Here is a 23,400-nt window from a genome sequence, read left to right on the forward strand (position 1 = left end):
ATCATCAAGGACATCGGATTTCCCAACTAGACTAAGCCTAGTATCTAATGCAGGGGTGTCAAACTCAATTTCATTGAGGGCCGTATCAGGGTTGTGTTTGATTTTGGGGGGGAACGTGGCCAGGATGGGCATGGCCAGATTGATGTCACTTGTGTCGGGGAAACCTGTGGTGGCCCAAGTGCTCTGCCAGCAAAAACAGGCTCCCGAGCTCCATTTTCGGCTGCAATGACTTCCTGCAACCCTCTGCCAGTGAAAATTGAGTTTGGGAGGACCTCCCACAGCTCTCCCAAGCTCCATTTTCATCTGCATCAACCTCCTGCCACCCTCCTGAGCTCCATTTTTGCTGGCAGAGGCACCACAGGCCGGTCCTTTGCTGTTTCCAGGGCAGCTCCATGGGCCAGATTGAAGTACCCCATGGGCCGGATCCAGCCCCCAGGGCCTTGAGTTTGACATCCCTGATCTAATGAAATCTGCCTTTAAATAAAAAAAAAAGAGGTTCATGTGTGACATTGTTTTAATTGTTAGGTTCTACACTGCCCAAAGTAATGTTCAATGACAATAAATAAACAAATAATACCAGCGTCCACAGACTTTTATCAATTGGGCTGTGGTACTTATTGTCCTATCTTTTTTTCCATTCCAATTCAGAAATTTCAGCGAGGGTCCACTTTGGCCCAAATGGGTGCAGCCATAACACCGTAGATTTGTTGGGGGTCATCTGAAAATATTCCCCCCATACCAGTACAGAAAGTCATGTGGGAACACTCTGTAGAGCCCAACTCACAGGCGTCTCTGTTGCTCTCTTTATAGAGAATCTCAGTGACATCCATCTATCTTGAAGGCATCGGATAGAACAAAACATATTTGTAACTTCTTCTGTCTGACCCAAATTCTGATGTATCCTGCCAGACTGTACTTGTATTTGTTCTACTCATCTGATTTACAATTGAAGAACAGTATTCATCTTAGTCAGAAGTGGGCAACTCTTGACAACTTTACGACCTATGAATTTCAACTCCCAGAATTCCTGAGCCAGTTGTCCACCACTGATCTTAGTGATTGCCTCTATTATAATTTTATAAGTTTTACTGTCAGTTGTGTTTTAGTGCTTTCTTTTTATTTATATTTATAGGGGTTTAGTAGTGTTTCTGTACATACCTAACATGCATATGTGATGCATCCTGTTCGTTCTGTCTGTTAAGGCCATTATAAAGATTAGGCCTAAAACAACCCTGTTCTAAGGTCCTGAGGAAATCCTTCGCCCTGCATTCTTTACTCATTCATGCATGAATAAGAACTTCCTAGGTGGCCAACTCGAGTGATCCTTTTCAGATTACACAATTCCTTAAGTAGCTACGAAAAATGAAGCAATAGCAATCATGGAATACCACAGTCTCCATGGGGGAGACTTGAGCAAAGCAACTACAAAGTTCCTGGTTGGCTGTTTTATTTATAGCCATGGAAACTTCAGTAACCATGTTTGTTTTAGATGTGATGGAAGCATAGAGGCACTTGAAGAGAAATTTGTGGTAGAACAGGTTTAAAAAAAAAAAAAAACCAAGGAAACCTAGAAGACCTGAGAGCCTGCAAAAATTCTATAGATTCCTAAGAGACATTTGGAGATGATAATTTAGAATTTTATGCCTGATCTTCAGGTTTATGTTTTTATGTTTTATTAGATTTATATCCTGCTTCTTCTCCGGGGCTCAAGATGGCTTAGGTGGGCTCTCTCTTGATTTAATTCTCACAACAAGCTGCATTCAACATTCCTCTTTCTTTTCTTCACTTGTACCAAACTTTAGTTTTCCATTGCATCTTTTGAAAAACCAAGGGTGGAATTCAGACGAGGTAGCATGCAGATTATATGCTTGCTATAATTGCACATAGTTTGAATGAAATTCTCTTGTAAGATTTGCCTCAAAAGAGAAAAAACATCCTTCTAGGTTTTCCTGAAATGAGATATCTACAATGTAACTTTAAACCCTTGTTTTGAGATACTATTAAATGTCATTTTTTAAATTTCACTTGAGATTTTAAACATTCCAAAAACGTATTATAATCAATGGCAAACTAGATTTAGATCTTATCAAAACAAAGAAAGCTGTTGTGAGATAGCTTGATATTTAAATCTTTCTCACATAAGATATTGAATGAATTTAGCTGAAACATAGCCAGTTATGAGATTTGGTGGGGGGGCGAGGGTGAGAATCATAGTACCTCAAAGCTGTGAATTAAGGAATACTTGATTCAAGAATCAAGAACTATAAAAAACAACCATACTATAGATCTGTCAACAGCTTTGGCTTATTTGGGATATAATGGTGAAGTTGCTTTTCAAGTCAAGTCAATTTCTGATTACTTCACCAATATGCATCAGGTGGGAGTTTAGGACAACAGTGTGTAACTGATTCACCAATACCATCTTCTAGGGCTTTTAAATACCTAATTTTGCCTAAAATCAGGATACTCTACACATACTAATTAGATCAGACCTTGCTTAGCTTCTGCAATTGGTAGAACGGATATTTTAGCATACAACATTACTGCAAACTTCTTCCCACACCACCAGCTTAATTTTCCCAGATTGTTGCTCTCCAGACTAATATTATGCAAAAAATACCTCCCCTCCATTGGTTCAACTACTATATTTCATTCAATCTTTCAAAAAAAGACTTCGCTTTCAACTTTTCTTTCAAATCATTGGTAGACTTGAGTTAATTAGTCAAAGGATTTGTGTGAGTGTGGGTGGGTGTGAGAGAGAGGAAAGAGGATGGATGGATGGATGGATGGATGGATGGATGGAAGGAAGGAAGGAAGGAAGGAAGGAAGGAAGGAAGGAAGGAAGGAAGGGTTAAAGAAGCAAGGTGACTCTGCTTCTTTAAATCAAATTAAAACAATAAAATAATTAACATGATTAAAAGCAATTTTGGGAGAGAGTTAAATGTAGTTCAACCAACATGCATAATTTCTGGTACCAGGGGAACCCAAATCTGGTGGAAAAAAACCCCCATATTTTGAGGTTGTTCTGAAAGGCCATAAATCTTGGAGCTAACCTCCCTTCAGGGGTGGGAGCGATAGTCCAAGTCTGGCCAGTCAGACAAAACTCATTAGGACCTGCAACATACCTCTCTTGATGGATCAGGCAGATGTAATTGGAGAGGTCCCTCAGATAACCTGGCCCCATGCCTTGTAGGGCTTTAGAAGTTAAAACCAGCATCTTAAACTCTGCCCAGAAGAAAACTGGTGTAAGAAATTTTGAGAAATTGCAAAGCAAGTGTTGGCTGAGACTCCAATTCCCCGAATACCTAGACAATATGTATTTAGCCCCAGCCCAAGAGGAAGGCACAAAGGCAGGGAAGACTGTTATCAAACCTTCAGATTTATGTGATTCCATCATTCACCTTGATCATGAAATGGAGAGAAAGGAGTTGCAGTTAAAACTTCTGAAAGATGCTAGATGCAGACGGTGATTTCAGAAATTTTTCTTATATTGCTAATGTTGATAAAAAAAATGGATAATGGAAAACTATTATCCAGTCATGCAAAACAACTGACAAGCGCTAAACAGTTCTCTTAATTTCCTCTACAGTAGCTCATTCATTAATTTTCTTCTGTTCACCAGTCATCAAGTAGGTCCCATTAAATCGAGGTCCTTTAAAAAGGCCACTTAACTGTTTTTTTCCCCTTAAAGGCTGACAAGGCAGCACTAAAATATAAAGCATTGCTCCCGAAGAAGATTAAGGGCCTTAAGACTGCACTCTACAGATATAAAACTGAAGTGAGAGAAAAATGGCATAGAAAATGTTTGATGTTTCCCTAAATCAAAAGAAACCACTTGGTATTTTCCTTTTCAGCCAATGCTTTGGTCAATTACTGCATAAGAGGCAGACAGTGTGGTAATTGCAATACAAAACAATAAAACATAAAACAATGTTTTAGTCCTGAAATTATATTTATAGTGGAAGTGAGAAAAAAAATTAATGAGATCCCACTGAATGTCTGGGTTTATTCTTCACACTATACTTGATGTTCATCTAGCGCAGGGCAGTGGTGGTATTCAGCAGGTTCTGACCAGTTCTGGAGAACGGTAGTGGCAATTTTGAGTAGTTCGGAGAACTGACAAATACCACCTCTGACGGGAGATTTTACAGTATCCTTCCCATGCCACGCCCACCAAGCCACACCCACAGAATCTGTAGTAAAAAAAAATTGAATCCCACCACTGGCGCAGGGGTGTCAAAGTTGCATTTTCATGGTGGCATCACATGACGTATCGTGATTTTTTCCCCTTCGCTAAACCGGGCATGGGCGTGGCTGGCGCGTGATGCATCTGGCCCGCAGGCCGTGAGTTTGGCCGCCCTGATCTAGTGCCATGTGTGACTCCAGCCACAGAGGTTTATTTAACAAACCTTTATTAAAATAAAACATGACTTACTGTATTGTATAAATTCAGCCACTTGTAAACAATGGACTTTGTAAGAAATTGGCATGAACGCTTTTTTACAAACAAAAACCAAAGCCACAGTGATTAGAATTCTGACCTGATATAAGAGGCAACATGATCTGGGTTTGGAGGAAAAGCAAAAAGATACCACATTAAATTTATAGGGGTAGTCTTTGACTTACAACAGTGGTGGCTAACCTTTTTCAGTTCCTGTGCCGATAATTGCGTGCACCAGCATCCAGAAGGCAATACGTGCTGCCATCCCCTGCGAATGTGCGTGCAATTCCCCCTCACGCGCAGCACGTCTGCGCATGAGGTTCCCCCTTGTACGCAGCACGTCTGTGCAGGCACGTGAGATTCTACCCCTTGTACACCAGGTGTCTTTGCGCATGCATGTGATTCCCCCCTCATGCGCCACGCAGCTTTGTGCATGCGTGCGCAATTCCCCTTCACACACATCTGCGCATGCATGCGTGATTCTCCCGTCTTCTGTACACACCCCTCCACATCCCTGCGCATGTGCGCCAGATACCCGACAATCAGCTGTTGGGCAGCGCATGTGCAGTGGGGCTCTTCCGGGTGACCTCTCGCATGCCGGGGGAAATGGCTCTGCGTGCTACTTCCAGCATGCATGGCATAGGTTCGCCAACACGGACTTACAATCATTCATTTAGTACTATTCAAAGTTACAATGGCGCTGAAAACAATGACTTCTCACACTTAAAACTGTTGCAATATCCCCACAGTCACGTGATTTAAATCTGGATCTTTGTCAATAAGCATGTATTTACAATGGTTGCAGGGTCCTGGGGTCATATGATCACCATTTAGACCTTTCCAGCTGGCTTTTGATAAGCCAAGTCAATGAGGGAAGCTGTATTCACTTAATAACTGCATGATTCACTTAACAACTTCAGGGATTCACCTAACCATAGCAAAAAGATTGTAAAATCAGGCCCGACTTACTTAACAACCACCTTGTTTAGCAACAGAATTTTTGGTCCTAACTGTGATTTTAAGTTGAGGACTACCTATAATTGCTTTCATCATCCGATGTGGTTTGTTTGCCATTAAGTTGTTTAGCATGCATGATTCCCCACCCCTGACCCCCATTCTGAGTGTTTTTTAAATACTTTTTGCCTTTCAAATTTATAGAATACTAGCACAGGGGGAAAAAACAAATCAGTTCAGAAGAGAACTTTATGGGAGGGTGACAAAATGATAGATTTAATGACATGTTCTAGGAGGAACTTGCAATGTTCAGTCTAGAGCAGCGGTGTCAAACTCAAGGCCCACGGGCCATATCTGGCCATCTGGAAACAGCGAAGGACCATCCTGTGGTGCCTCTGTCAGCGAAAACAGAGCTCCGGAGCTTGTTTTTGCTGGCAGAGTGCTGCAAGAGGCCTTCACAGCCAAAAACGGAGCTCGGGAATCCCTTTTCACTGGCAGAGCGCTTGGGCCACCACATGTGTTGCCAATACAAGTGACATTGCGCTGACTACACCCACCCTGGCCACGTCTACCCCACCCCCCAAGTTCAAACACAACCCTGATACGGTCATCAATGAAATCAAGTTTGACATCCCTGGTCCAATTCAACTGGGCTAGAAAAACTACTACAACTACTACAACAACTACTACTGCTACTACTACTACAACTAATAATAATAATAACAACAACAAAATAAAAACTCAGTCAACTGAACATTTAAAAATGTTCATTTGACTGAATTTCATGTTGATGATGATGATGATAATAATAATAATAATAATAATAATAATAATAATAATAATAATAATGTATTGTGTAAGGACAATATAGAAATAATGTGTCCACCCATTTTTACAAGCATGACAAACTGACTCAAAATTTCTGGCCCCATAAAGGCCAATTTTTCACAATGGAACATCCTCAACAACTATTTCTCATAATCCTCACCCCCCACCCCAGTTTTCAGATATCTAATTATCTACAGCAGGAATACCTTTATTATTTTATTACCACAGACCTTCAGCCATGTTAAAATTACTAACATAGGTTACTCAGAAATTTCATCTGTTTGCTTAGAAGTTTAATCATGTAAAACCAATGTATGATTCTAAAGTGGAATGGATTGGGAACATTTAATCTAAAATTAAAGTCTATGGGAGCTAGTGAATTGTAGTGGTTAAAGCACCCAATAAATGTAGGGACTAGCCCAAGAATCAACACTGACTCAATGGTAGAAAAATACAAAAAAAACATACCATTGTGTTATTCTGCTAATATGTTAAATATAGTAATTCAATTGTGTGCTACTGAAAGCCTAAGGATTCCAAGAGAGGCTTATGTTTTAGTTTCCTCAAACATTTCAACCACACAATGCACACTTTGTTATTTCTTCCGTCTTTTCCCTCAACCAAATATTTTAATTCAACCACTTGACTAACTCAAAAAATAACCCCAATATTTACACTGTTGTAACTCAAAGCATCTTGTACATTTATGTAACAGAGCCAAAAATGGAAGCAAAATGAACACACTAAATCAGAGCTCCCTGGAATTAGAAGAGAACATTTTTTGACTCTTTTTTCCCCTCAAAGTACTCATCTGGCTTTCCTGAAAAACTTTAAGGAATTGGAAATGAAATGCTTTAATCCAAGGCTAACAAAAAACATAGTCATGACTTAACACCTGTTTACACGTCCAGAATAAAAATCAAATACTGACCAGTAAAAAAATATATGATAGTTATCAAGGGCTATTTTTGAATACTCATTGCAGTAAATACACAGAATATTACGAATACAATATGAATATTTTGAATAAGCATTGCACAGAACGGAATAGAATATTAATTTGCACGTAATTCATAAAATTCAACTTAGACGCTGCCTAATTCCAAATCAAAGAGCCAGATTGGTGTAGTAAAGTATCAGACCAGAAACTGGGAGACTGTGTGTTCTTGTGCAACCTGAGGCACTAATCCAGTTGGGTGACTTTGGGCTGGTCATTTTTTCCTCACCTCTAGGAAAGAGGCAATGGCAAACCACTTCTGAAGTCTTGTGAAGAAAAAGGACTAGTCAAGGCACTCTCCAAGAAATGGACATGATTGAAAGGGGAAAACAAAAATTAATACTGGATGGCTCCCGGTACTAAAGCAGAATGACAAGCATAAAATCAAACATAGATGGTAAGAAATTAAGCAAGGTAGCAAATCCAGTTAGCGATAACAAAATATCATACAGCCAGGAAAGAGCTGCTGTCCTTAATTTAGATTACTCTTATCTTAAATTGAATTAATTTTTTGTTTGGGAGACAATGCCAAGAGTGATCCTCCATCCAAAGGAAATAATTCCTGATGATAAATTGAATTCCTTCTCAAGATGGATCATTGCCTTCGTTGCCCTCCCAGTCTGAGCAACAGTCCTGCTGCTTCTGCTTGTGATCTCTCACAAGGTTGGGATTTGCTCCTGTGCACGCTGATCTTCCTCATCTATCAACTGGCAGGTTTAAATCCAGGAAGCCCTCTCTGGCATGCGCTCAACAGCTGCCTAACAACGTTGACATCATCAACTCACAGTGGAAAGTCAAATGGGCTGCTGAACGCCCAAATACAGGCAGTTACGCAGATGGCCCTACACAAATGGTGCCAGGTTTTGACCTTCCTCGCCAGCATTGGTCAACTCTGAACAGGATCCGTACTCAACATGGTGCCTGCCAGTACTCGCTGTTTAAGTGGGGTCTTGTCTCTATCCCTCAGTATGACTGTGATGCTCCTTGACAAAATATCTATCACATTGTGTCTGAATGACCATCAAGAGCCTACACCGGCCCAATGTCTGATTTTTTTTCAACGTAGACCATCCTGTCCTTGAATGGCTGGGTGGACTGGACATTAACATTTGAACCACTGTAAGTCCACGTACTTGCCATATGCTAAATAAAAATAATGAGACTGCTGCCATTCCAAATTTTCAGAAATAAGTACACCAAAATTTTCAGAGGAGAAGTGTCAAGAGAATGGTGTGTGCTGATTGAGGGGATTCTCACAAAGGTCTGCTTGATTTGCTGGCAAAGTGTACGTATGTCACAGTATAGTGTAGAACAGGGGTGTCAAACTCGCGGCCCGTGGCCCGGATGCGTCACATGCTGGCCACATCCAGTTTAGCAAAGGGGGGGAAATCTTGATACATCACGTGACGATGCTGGAACGACATGAATTTCTATACCCCTGGTGTAGACTCAACACATAGGAAACCAATTTCTCCTATGGAGGGGAACTTGGTAATCCTCAATTTATGACTGTAACTTACTCTGCAATATTGGTAGTAAGTCATGATGGTCATTAAGTGATCACCATACGATTATGTCCGATTTTATGACCTTTTTTTGCAGTGGTCATTTAGGGAATTAGAAGCTATAGGCAGTCCTCAACATACAACGGCAAGTAAGCCTGCGATTTTGGAAGTAAGTCGTGACAGGACAATGCCTAAAGGAACAAGACATAAAGTGGCACCTGCACTGCCATCATACTTCATATAAAAATAGTCACATTTTGATAAAGGATTTTTTACCCCACTTTTGTTTTTAGAAAACCTATGGGGAACTTCCTCTGAGTCTACTCTGAATATGAGATTTTCAGAAGGAGATGTGCTTTTCTACCAGGCCTGAAGTCTCAACTGAGGTGATTTTTTTTTAAAAAAATCAATGACCTTATTCTGCAAAAGAAAAAAAATACACACAAGCCTGAAGCATAATTTCTTATAACTGAGAGTTCATTCTCACTAATACATAAATGTTTTGATTGTTTCCAAGCTACTTCAGATAGACAGCTGGGGCAGCGCATAATGGAACGTACTGTAATTTGTACAACTGAATTGTGGGAGCAGAAGAAACTTTACTTTCGTACCAGTATTTTTTTTTTTTAATATTTTGTAAGCCAATTGTTACACCAAAGACCAATCCCAGAACCAAAGAACTGGTTTTGCCTCATTTCCTAACTTGAGGACTTGCCAGGAAAATAATCAAACAGGTTTTCTTGTATGCAAACAGGATTTTCTGATGGAAAAGACCCTACAAATAGTGCACCACATAACAGTTGGTACTGATCTTGGCAATCACGGCCCTAAGACATGACAGTCATAAAACAGGTCATTATGCGCCCCACCCATTGTTTGCTGTGGGCCAATTTTTGCCAGAAAGCAGAAGTAAATATCACTTTCTGGTAAAACCCTTGTATATTACAGTCACATGACCACAGGATGCTGCAAATGGCCATACATGCTGGCCATTTGCTGAGTATCCAAAATGTGAGTATGTGACTGTGATGGGAGTGGCCATTTGAATTTGGAACCAGGTTGTAAGCAGCTTTTTGGGGGAGCGGGGGAAAGGGGGGGGAGTCCATTGTAACTTTGAATGGTTGCTAAGCAACTGGTTTTAAGTCCAGGACTATCTTTGTACACTGATCAAATATTCCAGGCTATCCTTGAAGATAGGAACACATTTTACTGCTAGTAGAGTCCCTGTATTCAAGCCGTCTTGCTTCCATTTCAAATGCATTTGTAGAAAGGGCAAGCAGCATTTATGGGAACTTCTAGTAAACCTCTCTGCAGGGCAGCAATGTTTAAAGTCTGGGCTGTTATCTAATAAGAGCAGGACAAAAACAGGAAAGTGACTGCAATGAAATCTTGAACTTAGAATTGCTCCCGATTAAGTGCTGATTTCCTAAGGGAACGAGTTTAAAAAGAAGAAAAGCAGCAAAGAACTGGGTTCATGTTTTATTCACATTTCAAAAAGCTGAAGTCATTCAGCTCCGAATAAGAATAAAATGAATCTAGAGCCTCACAAGTATACAGGAGAGTAATTTAGGGTAACAATTCCCACATTTCATGTTTAGTCCAGGAGTTAAGTCCTTTGCAAGCTAGCTGGAGAAGAGAAAGGAAATTATTCTGCCCTGAAATGAGATCAATTAAGTAAATTATAAATCAGTGTTGCTCTTATTTTGAAATGGCAATATTTACTATTTGCTCTTCCCAGCAAAATGTCATTGTCTATCAGTTAACCCACCATATAGACCTGCCTTACAGAGTATCTATTCAAAAATAAAGCCAACTGAATTCACTAGAGCTATTCCTGTGGAAGTAAACAGAAGGGTAGGGCCAATCTTAATTGATACTAGACAATCCTTGCCCCATGAAGTCATCATTTCAGAGATACTTCCTTAATTAAGAGAGAAACAAAATGCAGGCAGATAAAAAAATAGCAGTGGGAGTAGGAAGGATATGGCTTTCCCATTGAATTTCCTTGTAGGAAGTTTCTTTCTTTCCTCCCTCCTTCCCTACCTGAGGGATTATTAGAGTGCCTGAGAAACTGTCATGAAATGTTGAAAATGAGAATCACATGACCAAAGCAGCAATCTGACTGCAGAAGCAATCTGAAGCAATCACAATTTCCCCAAATTTCATTCCTTCTGGAGTCATGGCTCCTGGATTTTGGATGTATTCTGTAAATTAGCCCATCTGAGGTATTTTGATTCAAAAACCGTTGCCCAATGATACAGTGTCTTGTCCAGTTACAGGTTATAGAAATGAGAGTTTTAGCAATGTATAGATATCCTGATGCCTGTGCTGCTCCCTCCCCACTCCTCCCGGCATGTATGGCAAGAGTTCTATGGGTGTTTATTCATCCTCTCCAAACAGGTCCCCAAAAAGCAAACCCAATGGGCACACTTGAAGTCCGGGAAAGCAGTTCACAAGTCGAACAGGTCAGGATATGTGGCACAAGCACACAAGGCACAGAACTGGGAACATTGCTCCAGTAACACTGACGTCCTCAAGGCAGGATTAAGTAGGCAATGCTGGTGCAACCCTTCATGAGAAGCGAGGCTGCCTCCTTTCGAATAGTCTAGCTGATACCTGTCCCCCCTCTGCTCTATGTGTCCTTGGATCAGGAGGAGGTGTGGACCCCACCTCCTCCTCCTCACTGCTAATGGGCGGCAGCTGCTTCCAGTACTCGCTTGGAGACTCCCAGGCAATTTGCTGGAGCTGTGGTTTGCCTCGCTCAACCTGTCGCTCCTCCAATCGATCCAGCTGAGGCTTAACGCATGGGCCTGATGGATACTTGCCCGTGGGCCCCATGAGCATAGGGCCCCCATACTAATCTGTGTACGTTAACCCTTCAATATGTACAGCAACGTATTTATTACATTTGACGGCATTTTTAAATTAATACTAACGTGCAAATATACCTTTAATTTTATCGACCATTTACATTTTTATTCCTGTGAGTGGTTGCCAATACACTGCTTTGCCCGAGGCCTATAATGCTGTTAAGACAGTCCTGAGCTAGCACTCTCTGAGGCCCGATCCAGACCATCACTTGGTTCTGCACTTACTCTGCCGACTCAAACTTAAATTCACCCTCCTCCTCTGAACTTGCATCTGCAGTAAAAAGTAACAATTCCAGCCCGTTTGAATACTATGGTTTTCAAGATGGCTGTATATATGGATGCTGCGGCTGGCTGCTCCTTCTTTCAGTGTATGGTGTGTATCAGCTTCTATCCCAGGGCAGTAGCTCTGTTGAATTCTACTGTATAGTGTAGTGTTGGTAGGTTTTCGGTTCAATGTGTGGAGGGTGAAGGAACTGTGTTTGTGTTTATTTTCATGGTCATGGTCATGATGTGCACTGAAGATGGTATTTGATTTTGTTGTACGAGGTGCAATGACAAAAAAGTAAACTAAACTAAACTATATCCAGCACTTTTTCATGCTTCCAGAAAGTCAGTACAGACCCTTGGAATCAAAACAACTTCTATGCTGCCCTTGCCATGCTCAAAAGACTACAGAGCCAGTGGCATACATCAAAAGACTAGGGAGCTTGGATCACATGCCCTCTGGAATCCTAAATCTTTTTTCCATGGTGCTAAAAGATTTTTTCAAGAAGGAACTCCCACTAAAAAAAAGGAGAAACATATGCTTGATCTATTATGGCATTTCACCAACAAAGAAGCCAAAGGATAGCCAGGGCAAAGTATCAAGCAAAGAAGAAGTTGCACAACTTTTAATTGAGAGCAAAGTCTTGCTTAGGCAAGGAGGAGGAGGTGAGGCTGTAACAACTGAATGTCTTTATGCAGGAAATGTCTTCCTGACATTCAGATTGCAGCTGGAGTACACTTAAAGCTATTCAATTTAAGAAGCAAATAGGAAATGTAAGAATTGGGCAAGAGAAATAGGGTCATGGATATGCATTCATGTCCAGTCATAGGCTACTACCCCTTATCATAGATACAGTTATTTAATACGGAGCAATTAATTCACTCCAAAGAATAATGTGTTACAGGAAACCTGGGAAGTAGCTCCACAATTCAGATGCCAAACTGGGTGTGCTCCTGTGATACGCAGTTGGAATTTAAAGGGCTGACTTGAAACTACTGCTCGGCAGCCGTGTCCCTGCAAATGACTAAAAGGTGAGGTGGTAGCTCTTGAGGGTGTGCTGCATTTTGGATTCCACTGGAAAAAGGCACCTGGGGTTGCAAATATAGCAACCGGTTTGCTAATTCTGGAAGCAGCCAAGTCTTTTCCCAAATGATGCAGCTGTTTTAAAGAGCTACAGACCAGTGTTACGTGCATCCTTATGCATCCTCAAGCAATTCTGGGGAATCTAATCTGTAGTGCAATTGTGTTAACAATTACTAATTCATCAGGGATCAAATGATTGAAGATCCCAAAACTAGGATCCACCCCATTGCACAGAACAGCTGAATATGCCTTGGTTACTCATGGTTCATCTTTTACACCAGGAATGGTGTCCAGGCAACTAGATGGCTTCATGTATCTTCTTTAATACTTGCTAGACTCTCTTTAAATGTTGAAAATAAATAAGCTAACATGCGGTAAAGCAAGGGTATCAAACTCGCGGGCCCGCAGGAGGGTTGTGTAATGTGCTGGCCACGCCCACCCCCGGTTTAGTGAAGGGGGAAAAATTGTGATACGTCACATGGTGATGACATGTCGTTGTAAGTTTGACACCCTTTCTGTAAAGACATTACAGAGGGTGGTGAGCACAGCACAAAACATTGTGGGCTGTTTTCTGATACCACTAGATGACATCGCTAGGGCTCGATGCCTTAGAAGAGTGAGGAAAATCCTCAGGGACGACTAACACCCTGGTCAGCACTTCTTCACTCTCCTACCACCGTGTAGGAGATATAGAAGCATAGCCAGCCGCACCAACAGGCTGAAGAATAGTTTCTACTGTAGGAGATATAGAAGCATAGCCAGCCGCACCAACAGGCTGAAGAATAGTTTCTACCCGTGGGCTGTCAGACTTCTGAACAGAAAATAACTTCATCTCAATTTCGTATGATTGACTTGTGGGGCTGGCACGTTGTGCAACAAGTTCACACAGTGTAATAAGATTGAGTCTAGGCTAGGGACTTCTGTTTTCACTGTGAGTTGTGTTGTGGGGGGTGCACGCAGGGAGGCTCAGCCAATCTCATTGTACATGTTGTACTCTGACAATAAAGGTAATAATAAGAAACTGCGCTCTTCTAACATATTCATTTACACTAATATCCTTGGGCTGCACAAAGTTTCCAATGGGTTCAAGTAGATAGTTGACCTTCTGGATGCTTTGCTGAAATCACGTCCCCTTCTTAGCCATTTTATGACTGCACCTTCCACATTCTCCCAAAATTAAATCTGTTATCCTTGGTGCAAAAATAGTTACCCCAGTTAACAATATCACCTATTCTCTGTAATGGGTGTTCTCCTCTACTTCTAAACAAGCTTTAAAGTAATAAGACAAGCTGTTACTAAGAGCAAGACAACTCTTTATTGCTTTCCCTAGGCCAAATGTGGGTTTGTACATTCATAGAGAATTTAATTCAATTTAATGTTTGATTCCTACTTTAAGTTTTACTGTAAACGAAAATGTGTTCTATCAAGAGCAGGATCAGAAATAAACTCAATTCTGTTTCAAATGGGGTAATGAAGTATTTATTTTTAGGGTAAATGAATTGTACCTTACAATACTGAAGGAAGTTATTGGGGTCTTTGAGAAACTCTGAAGAACTGAAATGCCAGATAACTGGAGGAGAAAAATGTAGTAACCCTATTTGAACAGGTTGGTACAATGATCAGAAATGAGAAATTCCATTCTATACAGTATAATGAAGGTATCTGCATCTGCGGAGTGGCAGAGGTAGAAGAACTGGCTCACATATTATTTGATTGCTGCTTGTATCAGAGGGTGAGGGACAGGTATCTTGGCTCATATATGAAACAAATGGCCCATTGGGAACCCCATATTAAAACAACCGCACCTTATGTGCAGGCAGAATTTGAAAAAACATTGAATACAGCACAGTAACTTCAGTAAAATAGTTTGGCTAAGATTGGCATAGGTAGGACTGATTGGGTCAGATTGCAGGGGTGAAATATAATTTTGTTTTATTTCTCTATATATCAAATTATTGTATTTTATTCCAATTTCTTTTTAAATTGTTTTTATAGGATTTTATTAATAATTTGTATTTGGAATTCTGTATTTTGATATGGCCTATTGGCTAATCAATAAATTAAACTAACTAACTAACCCTGTTTTCAAACGTGAAATGAAGTCAACTTTAGATTGGAGCTGGACATCAATACTTAGAGAGGATTCTAAAACAAAGGAAGAGTTAAATCTACAAGCAATTTGAAAATACTGTGGTAATTCCCAGATGTCAGTATATATCTTCAAGAACAAGTTTTGTCAGATTAGCTGTATTCATGTTTTTAAAAATCAGGAAACTTCTTTGGTAAATAACTTGATGTTGGTTTTTGGACAAACCCTTAAAGGGGATTGAAATATTAAAGGGCAAATTAAAAGAAGTTGGTTCATTAGCTGGTTTCAAGATTAATAAGCAGTAGACAACAAAGTTAACAAAAAATAAGAAGATCCAACAGAACTGATGAATAAAAAATGTTTTGAGATTGAGAAAAAGGTAAAATATCTGAGTATCACTATGACAAATATGAAGGGTATGCTATTTCAAAACAAGTATGTTAAGACAGGGAAAGAAGTTAAAAAAGAAGTGTTAAGATGGAAGAAACTACAACTGATGTTGCAGGGGAGAATTTCTATAGTAAAAATGCTTAGAATGCTTAGAATTCTTGCTTAGAATGATGCTTTTGTTTCAGACAATACCTGTTTTGACAACTGATGTGCTACTTAAACTGTAGCAGAAGGCTCTAAATTTGTGTGGCAGGGGCATTACAAGATTAAAAGAAAGAGAGAAGTTGGATCTACCTGATTTGAAATTGTAATTTGCAGTTTGCTGTTTGGTTTGAGTGAAAGAATAGGTGCTGTTGAGAAATAGAAAGGTCTTGGGGTTAAATCTGCACCAAGACAAATTCCTTGTGTGTCCAATCACACTTGGCCAATAAAGAATTCTATTCTGTTCTGTTCTGTTCTGTTCTGTTCTGTTCTGTTCTATTCTATTCTATTCTATTCTATTCTATTCTATTCTATTCTATTCTACTCTACTCTACTCTACTCTATTCAAAGCACAGGACCTGAAATTTGGATAGCATGGATAAAACAGTAATAGCTTTATACTGCATGAACAGCTCCAGTCTCCTTTTAGATGCTAACTATCTAAATTGGTGGTCATCAGGACATCACATTTCAATCATGAGTTCCGAGTTCCAGGCATGTCAGCGGATCACATGTAAGAACTGAGAAATGATTGTCCCATCAGCTGACAGGCTCATGTGGTAGGGGAAAACATGCCGAAGCAAATGGATCTTTAATTGAATCTAATACAGCAGAGAATCTGCATGCTCAGGTTGTTGACTGCCAACAGTGACCTCTTTTGGACGAAGTGTGGAACCACAAGAGGAGGGAAAAATGCTTGTTTTCCCATTCCTGGAAAATCATGTGAACTTGTGCAGCCTAGCATTCAAGTTATTTACCTTACATTCCTAAGGGGGCACAAGTCCAAGTTTGTTATTGAAAGAACACCCTTTTGCAAAAATTAAAAAAACACAGAAGTACAGGTTCTCATTTGTCATTTATGCCCTCTTCTTCTGTAAATAGATTCTAGGAAGGGCAAGAGGAGGGAAGGGGGAGAAAGAAAAGATGTATAATAAACCAATTAACTTAAATAAATCTTAAATCTTCAGTTCAGCCACAGCAGTTACCAAAACATTGTCATCACTGGTTTTATAGCATCTGAGTCATATCAAGAAAGAGAAGGAAAGTATTATAGGAAAGTCTTGGCATCAATGCAGAAAATATAACCTCTTGCTTGTTTGCTCACCTGACCACTCGTTGTCATGGGCTTCAGAGAGACCAGTGTTGAAGCCCTTCAGATGACCAAGCCCAAAATATTTTAGGATCGACTCTCATCCAACTGGACCATGCTACTATTCTTGTCATCCTGAGCATATGTTAAACTGGTAATAATGAGGGAAGGGCTGCCATACAACGTATTTGGAAGACACCATGCTGGAAAGAGTCATTCATAACTTCATTCTGAACACAAGAGTTATATATACAGTCTATAAATAACTCTGCAGAACTGAAGATCGCGCTCATAGAAAAATCTTCGAAATACATGCATGTTTCTCTGTGTGCGTCTAAATCTCTAAAGGAAATAGTTATTTGTATAAATGCCAGACTTTGCGGCTCACTTCCTTTAACAATAGATAAATGACCCAGTAGTAAACTGTCGTGGTAACGCCCCATCACCATCTCTTTGAAACTCAAAGCACTGTGTCAGGATTCCAACAATCGCTCTAATTAAATCATGATTCTCGAGCCAAACTTCAAAAAAATTCAAAGGATTCATTAGAGGTGACGTACTGGCACTGCCCTGTATGAAGCCAACTCTGGCACACGTAATTTACAGTCACCTGTGACCTTGTTCCCCCACTCCCCCCGGGTATCTCATAAACCAGATTCTCCAATTGAACACGTTCACAGGCTGGGTGTCATCATTCATGATATCGGGCAAAACCTCTGGTATTTTAGTTACAATCTTTTAAAGATAAGAGTTGGAATGTACTTTTGCTTTCAACTGCTCTTCCAGATTTCCTTCCTCCCCCGCTTTTTTTATGGCAACTACTAAAACAGGCATAGGAATGTTTTATGAGTTGACCCACTGTACCAGGATTTAGTATACTTTATTGTCATTGCACCTCGTACAATGAAATCAAACACCATCTTCAGTGCCCATCATGACCGTGAAAATAAACACAAACACACATCCTTCACCCTCCACACACTGAACCAAAAAACCCCCATACCGCACTGACACTGCACTATGCAGCAGAATTCAAAAGAGCTCCTGCCCTGGGATAGAAGCTGTTTTTCAGCCTATTTGTCCTTTCAAGTCACACCTGCATACTTCTTTCTATAAGGAAGTCACAATAAGAGGAGATGAGGACAGCTGGAACCTCTGGAGACTTTTCATCTCCACAGACAGATTCCTTCCCTTCTGCCAACTGTTCTTCTGCTGCTGCTTCTCGGTGTGCATCATCCTTGGCAGTGTTCCCCTGTTGTGTGCTGGGTTCCTAGGTTCTCTTGAGCTTCTCAAGGCTGTTGTTGCACACTTGAACATAAGAGTGCAGCCATAACAACAGCGTGCCAGAAACACTCCTAGAATTTGTAGGGGTAACTATGGCATCCAACAATGCATTCAATGGAGGAACCAAATTAAAGCATTCCAGAGCAATAACTACTGAACCCCTGCCTGAACACACCCACTGAAGCAGGAGCCTATCTCATGCTGGGTAACTCAAGGCATCATCACACTGATCTTATTGTTAGAAAGTTTTGTTCTAACATTCAGTAGCTGCTTTTAAGCCATTATGCCACATCCGCAGGGTCAAACATGCCATGAACTATTTTTATAAGACATTCTTTCAGATACTTGCATAGAGTTCTCTGTTTCTTTTTCTTTTTAAGGTACCAAGCTCTTGCAATCTCTCACTTCCTAATGCCTCATTTTTGATTCCTACAATGGAAGAATGGATGATAAAGATGAGTTGTTAGAGGTGGCAAAAGTGATTATTTTTTCTGAAGAAAAGAACCTATTTAGTTTTGTTTCTACAGTAGAACCTCTGGTCACGAACTTTTGTGACCACGACCAAATCGGGTTCCATCCAAAAAAAAATGTTTTTCTGCGGCCGATTTCTTCTTTCACACTATTTTTTTTTATAAGTGCCAAATCGGTCACGACCAAATCGGATTGCAACCAAAGTTATGGAACGAATTAAGGTCGTGACCAGAGGTTCTACTGTACTTGGAAACCACTTCTGGACTTTTTGCTTGAAACTGAACAAAAACGAATCTCTGATTTTAGGTTTTGATGGCTAGAATGACTTTGATGTTATAGAAATGGCTCAAAATATCTAGAAATATAAAGCAAAAGATTGAGATTGTAATTTTTTCTTGTATTCCAGTGCACTGAAAAAAAGTCAGAAGTCATTGCTTTTATCTTTGCACTCTACTTTCTCCTTTTTTAACTTTCAACTTTTCTTTTTGTGTTTTTATCTTATAATAAATGTTAATAAAATACCAAAAAAAAAAAAAACCCCACCCCACTTTGGTCCCCTGCTTACTTCTGTTGCCCTTCTCTGAATATGTTTCTATTTCATTACACTTTTTTTGAAGCTATAACTATAACCATAACTATAACTATAACTGGACTCAATGTTCAAGACTGGTATGAGGAAGCAAAATAAAGCAGAATCATTCATTCTTTTAATTTGGAAATTACACATTTGTTGATGTGGTCTAAAATTGCATTTACCTTTTTTTGCAGCTACATTACATTGCTGGCTCACGTTCAATTTGAAATCAAGTACCACTGAAAAAACATTTTCATCAGTGCTATTGTCAAGCTGGGTATCCCACATTCCATACTGTGCTTTTGACATTTGATATTAAGCACAAAAAAAAAATGTGCATTTGTCTCTGTTACTTTCAGCTCATTTATCTAACTTAGTAACGTCATTTAGAATGTTCTACAAAAAGAATTAGTTAACCTATCCAATTTTGTGTCACTTTCAAATTTAATAAGTGTTCCTTCCCATCTAGGTTATTAGTTAAAAAAATACCAAATGATAGAGAATCCATATTTAACGGAGGTCACCTGGAAATGATTCAAGGACCATATTCCTGTATCTCAGATAAATCCACATAAACGTGTAGGATTTATCAATGCTTACTCTCCGCTTTGACAATCTTGTTGCTAAACTTAGCCAAGATTTGGTGTTCTCCTTTTTTCCATAAAGGAACTCCTCCAATGCACACAGATGGAGTATCCATTTCCCATCACAATTTCTTGCTTGCACTGTAAACTTATTTAGAGTGATTGCTTGAACTGGGGTTTATAATAGATTTTAATAAAACAGCATGAGGATCTCCCCCAGAAATTTTTTTAAAAATGAATGAGATATAATGTAATAATTAGAAAAAAGGGGAATATCCCATTTCTTCAGGAAGGGAAGGGGAAGGAGAAGGGGAGGGAGGGGAGGGAAAGGAAAGGAAAGTCTTATTCTTACAATACTATGATTCGTGTTCTTGTTCTTACAGGACTTTTTGTTCATGTTCCATTTTTGTCTTTAGGCAACAAATCTAGAGAGTGCATACAGGACTTGGTTGATCCAAAAGAGGAATGGGTTATTCAGAAACAGATTTTCATTATCTGGAATCGAGGAGGAGGACCCGAACTGTCCTGTTCTGTTCCCAATGTCCATTTCCCCCAGCCACAGCACTGTATTATGCTGAAGTTTTTTATGCTGAAGGGTAATGATGTCCAATGGCATCAAAAATCACTGCTCCTGCCAAATGCTACGGATGGTACCCATCTTGATTAAGCTTCTCTGCTTTCCGGGTGACAGGCAGCTCTTGATATTTTCTAAACCTCCACAGGAAGCACCAACACTACTTAGAATTATTACCTCACCCTGGGCAACTGTCTCTATTTACTATATCTTGAAAAAAGCATGCAGCCTTGTTCCCCTTGAGCTGAATACACCAACAAGTATTAAAATACTGCTCCACTCTTGCCAGAATAAGCAACAGGCTCATGTTGTTTGAAAAAACATAAATTCCCAGCAAGGTTTTTATTTGTTGACAACATTCTCAGGTACTAAAAGCACAACTTCCAAAACTGACATTTTTTTTGGCCTGCTACCAGAAAACAATAATAATAATTTTTTTAAAAAAAAAATACAGAGATTCGACTTCCTTTAAATGATCAATGGTTTTGCACCTTCCGTTAGCGTGAACTCATGTGTTATATTCAAACTCCAGAAAAGTATTTCTGCCTAACTGAAGGCTTTATACAATTCAAGGAAAAGAGTATCCCAAGAAGAAAGCTGCTCCTTAAACCAGTGAGTAGACTAATATCAACTCAATGGGTAGTAGCATCACACAACTAAGTTTGCTTATACTTACTGTGTTTCCCCGAAAATAAGACCAGACCTTAATTTTTTTTAAAACCAACAGACCCATTAGGTCTTATTTTCAGGGGATGTCTTATTTTTACAGACAGCCGGCCGCTCCCTCCCTGCTTGTCCTTGGCCACAACGGCTTACAAGGCTTCCCAGGGAAGTCACACTTTTCGCCCAGATGGAGAAATGACGGACACTCGAAGCTTTGTCAGCTTGCAAATGGGACACTTTGAAACAGAGCTAAGCGCACTGGGCTCACCTGCCTCCCACCCTCCCACCATGCCTCTGCCTCCCTCTGGTTCTGCCGCACACTTTTTTCCCAGAGGGAGTGTCCCATTCTCGCTCCGTTCTCAAGTGCCGCATAGGTGCCCAAACGCTTTTCGCCCAGAGGGAGATGAAGCTTCATCTGTTTGCAAATGGAGTGCTTTGAAATTGAGCAATTAGCTCCGTTTCAAACTGCCCCATTTGAAGCTTTGTCTCCTTCTGGGTGAAAAATACGTGGCAGAGCCAGGCAGAGGCAAAGAGGTCCCAGTGGGCCACCCACACCATCCCACCGTCTCTCAGGTTGCCCGCAGCCACACTGCACAGGCGCCCACGCGGGACCTCAGGATTGCCTGCCTCCCCCGTGCCTCCGCCCTCGCCTGCTACTGGTGCCACCACCCAAGGCTCCTGCGAGTCTCCCATGAGCCAGGGAGCCACACAGCATGTCTGAATCGTCTGTGTCTCCCCCTCACCTCTGCCTCTGTACTCAGATTTTTCTCCACTGCACTGAGGGGCCGGCAGGCTGCGGCTGCTCCCAGACACTATCAGCCATCGCACAATCGCTGCCTCTTGTGCTAGCCATGCCCATCCCCCCCCCCGGGCTTATTTTTGAGGTGGGTCTTATTTTCAGGAAAACATGGTAGAAGTCAAGTAGGGTGAGACCTGGTTAGTTTTTTCAATGGGATTCCATTGAAAATTCATGGTGAAACTAGACAGAATCTGAGAAGGCACCAATAGCACATACTGTACAGGTAATCCTTGATGTACAACCACAACATTTCTGTTGCTAAATGAAACATTTGTTAAGAGAGTTTTGGCCCATCTTACAACCTTTTTTTACCACAGTTGTTAAGTGAAACAATGCAATTGTTAAATTAGTAACACAATTGTTAATTGAATCTAGCTTCTTTGACTTTGCTTGTCAGATGGTCGCAAAAGATGACGCCGGGACACCGTCATAAATACGAATCAGTTGCCAAGAGTTTGAATTTTGACCATGTGACCATGGAGATGCCCGAATGGTCAAAAGTCATAAGTCACTTTTTTCAGTGGCATTATAACTTCTAACGATCACTAAATGAACTGCTGTAAGTTGAGGACTACCTGTATAGTAACACATTATAGCCAACACATGATTTCTTTAATTATAATATGACGTCTTTTCAATTAAGGGGATCATCCTTATTAAAAAAAAATGAATATATTATAACTAAAGCATAAAAGAAAAACAATTTAAACTATATTTTTAGGTAGTCCCTTCTTATTATAAAGAAAACTTTAAATATAAGGAAAGGCATCAATGCGACACAGTGGGATGGATAGTATGTCATTTGCAATTTAAGACAAAGCAAAGGTGACTAAAGAGACTTCCACATCTCTGATTAAACTTCTGATTAAATCCTCTGCAGGGCAGAGTGATTCTTTAGAATAAGAATAAGAATAGAACAGATCTGAATAACAACTTTATTGTCACTTTGAATGCGCACTGATCGGCATACATTAAAATGACACATTTTAGGAGAAAGGTGAAAATCATCCTCTTCCAGTAGGCCTTTGAGGCATCACTTTAACCTTACAACAGACCTTATTTGTTGGATTATATGTGTTTAGGGCTATGTTTCTCAACCTTGGCCACTTTAAGATGGGTGGACTTTAACTCCCAGAATTCCACTGCCAGTTTAGGGTATTTATGTTGCTTTATAACAGGAGGTTGTATGCTTTCTATGGTGTTTTTTCCTGCTGTGAGTTGATGCTTGCAGGGCCAACAAAAACTATAAATAAATAAAACGGTGCCCTCTCTATAACATCACACCAGTCTTTCTTGATTTAATGGAGAGGGTCTCCTAGGGGCCATTTTACACACGGTACAGAATCGTATGTTTGAAGCAGTGAACAAGTTGAAACAAGATAATCCTCAAAGTATTCTTGTTTGTACACCAGACAACTGAATTTTGGAAGCCCCAAGAGATATAACTAGGGGCGGGCTTCAAAAAACTGAGCAAAGGGTTCTCTGCCTGGTTGCTGGGTGGGCGTGGCTATGGTGGGCATGGCCTAGTCGACCACCTGTACTGGGTGGGGGAGGATTTTTGCCCTCCTTAGGCTCCGGAGGCTCTCTGGAAGTTGGAAACGAGCCCATTTCCAGCCTTCCCAAACTTCTGGGAGGCCCGTTTTTGCCCTTCCTGAGCCTCTGTGCGTACCCTGCACTTACCTGCATCCAAAACGGGCCATGTGGGGACTCTCGGGAGGGTCAGGGTGTGGTGGGTGGG

General features: G+C 40.4%; 1 protein-coding gene across 6 annotated transcripts in view; it reads right to left on the reverse strand.

Annotated features, from left to right (window-relative positions):
- NEDD4L (NEDD4 like E3 ubiquitin protein ligase) overlaps positions 1-23,400 on the reverse strand; it is a 301,315-nt gene that overhangs the window by 220,521 nt on the left and 57,394 nt on the right. The window contains exon 1 of one of the 6 annotated variants that reach the window (XM_087927431.1): positions 16,729-17,057. The exons of the other annotated variants lie outside the window; for them this stretch is intronic. Coding sequence (XP_087783557.1) covers positions 16,729-16,746 — 18 coding nt within the window. The 5' untranslated portion in view covers positions 16,747-17,057. Of the gene's footprint in view, positions 1-16,728; positions 17,058-23,400 lie in introns of those variants that run through there. 6 annotated transcript variants of the gene reach the window in all.

This window comes from Pseudonaja textilis, chromosome 2 (genome assembly GCF_049901715.1).
Source record: "Pseudonaja textilis isolate UNSWEBS1 chromosome 2, rPseTex1.2, whole genome shotgun sequence".
Taxonomy (NCBI): domain Eukaryota; kingdom Metazoa; phylum Chordata; class Lepidosauria; order Squamata; family Elapidae; genus Pseudonaja; species Pseudonaja textilis.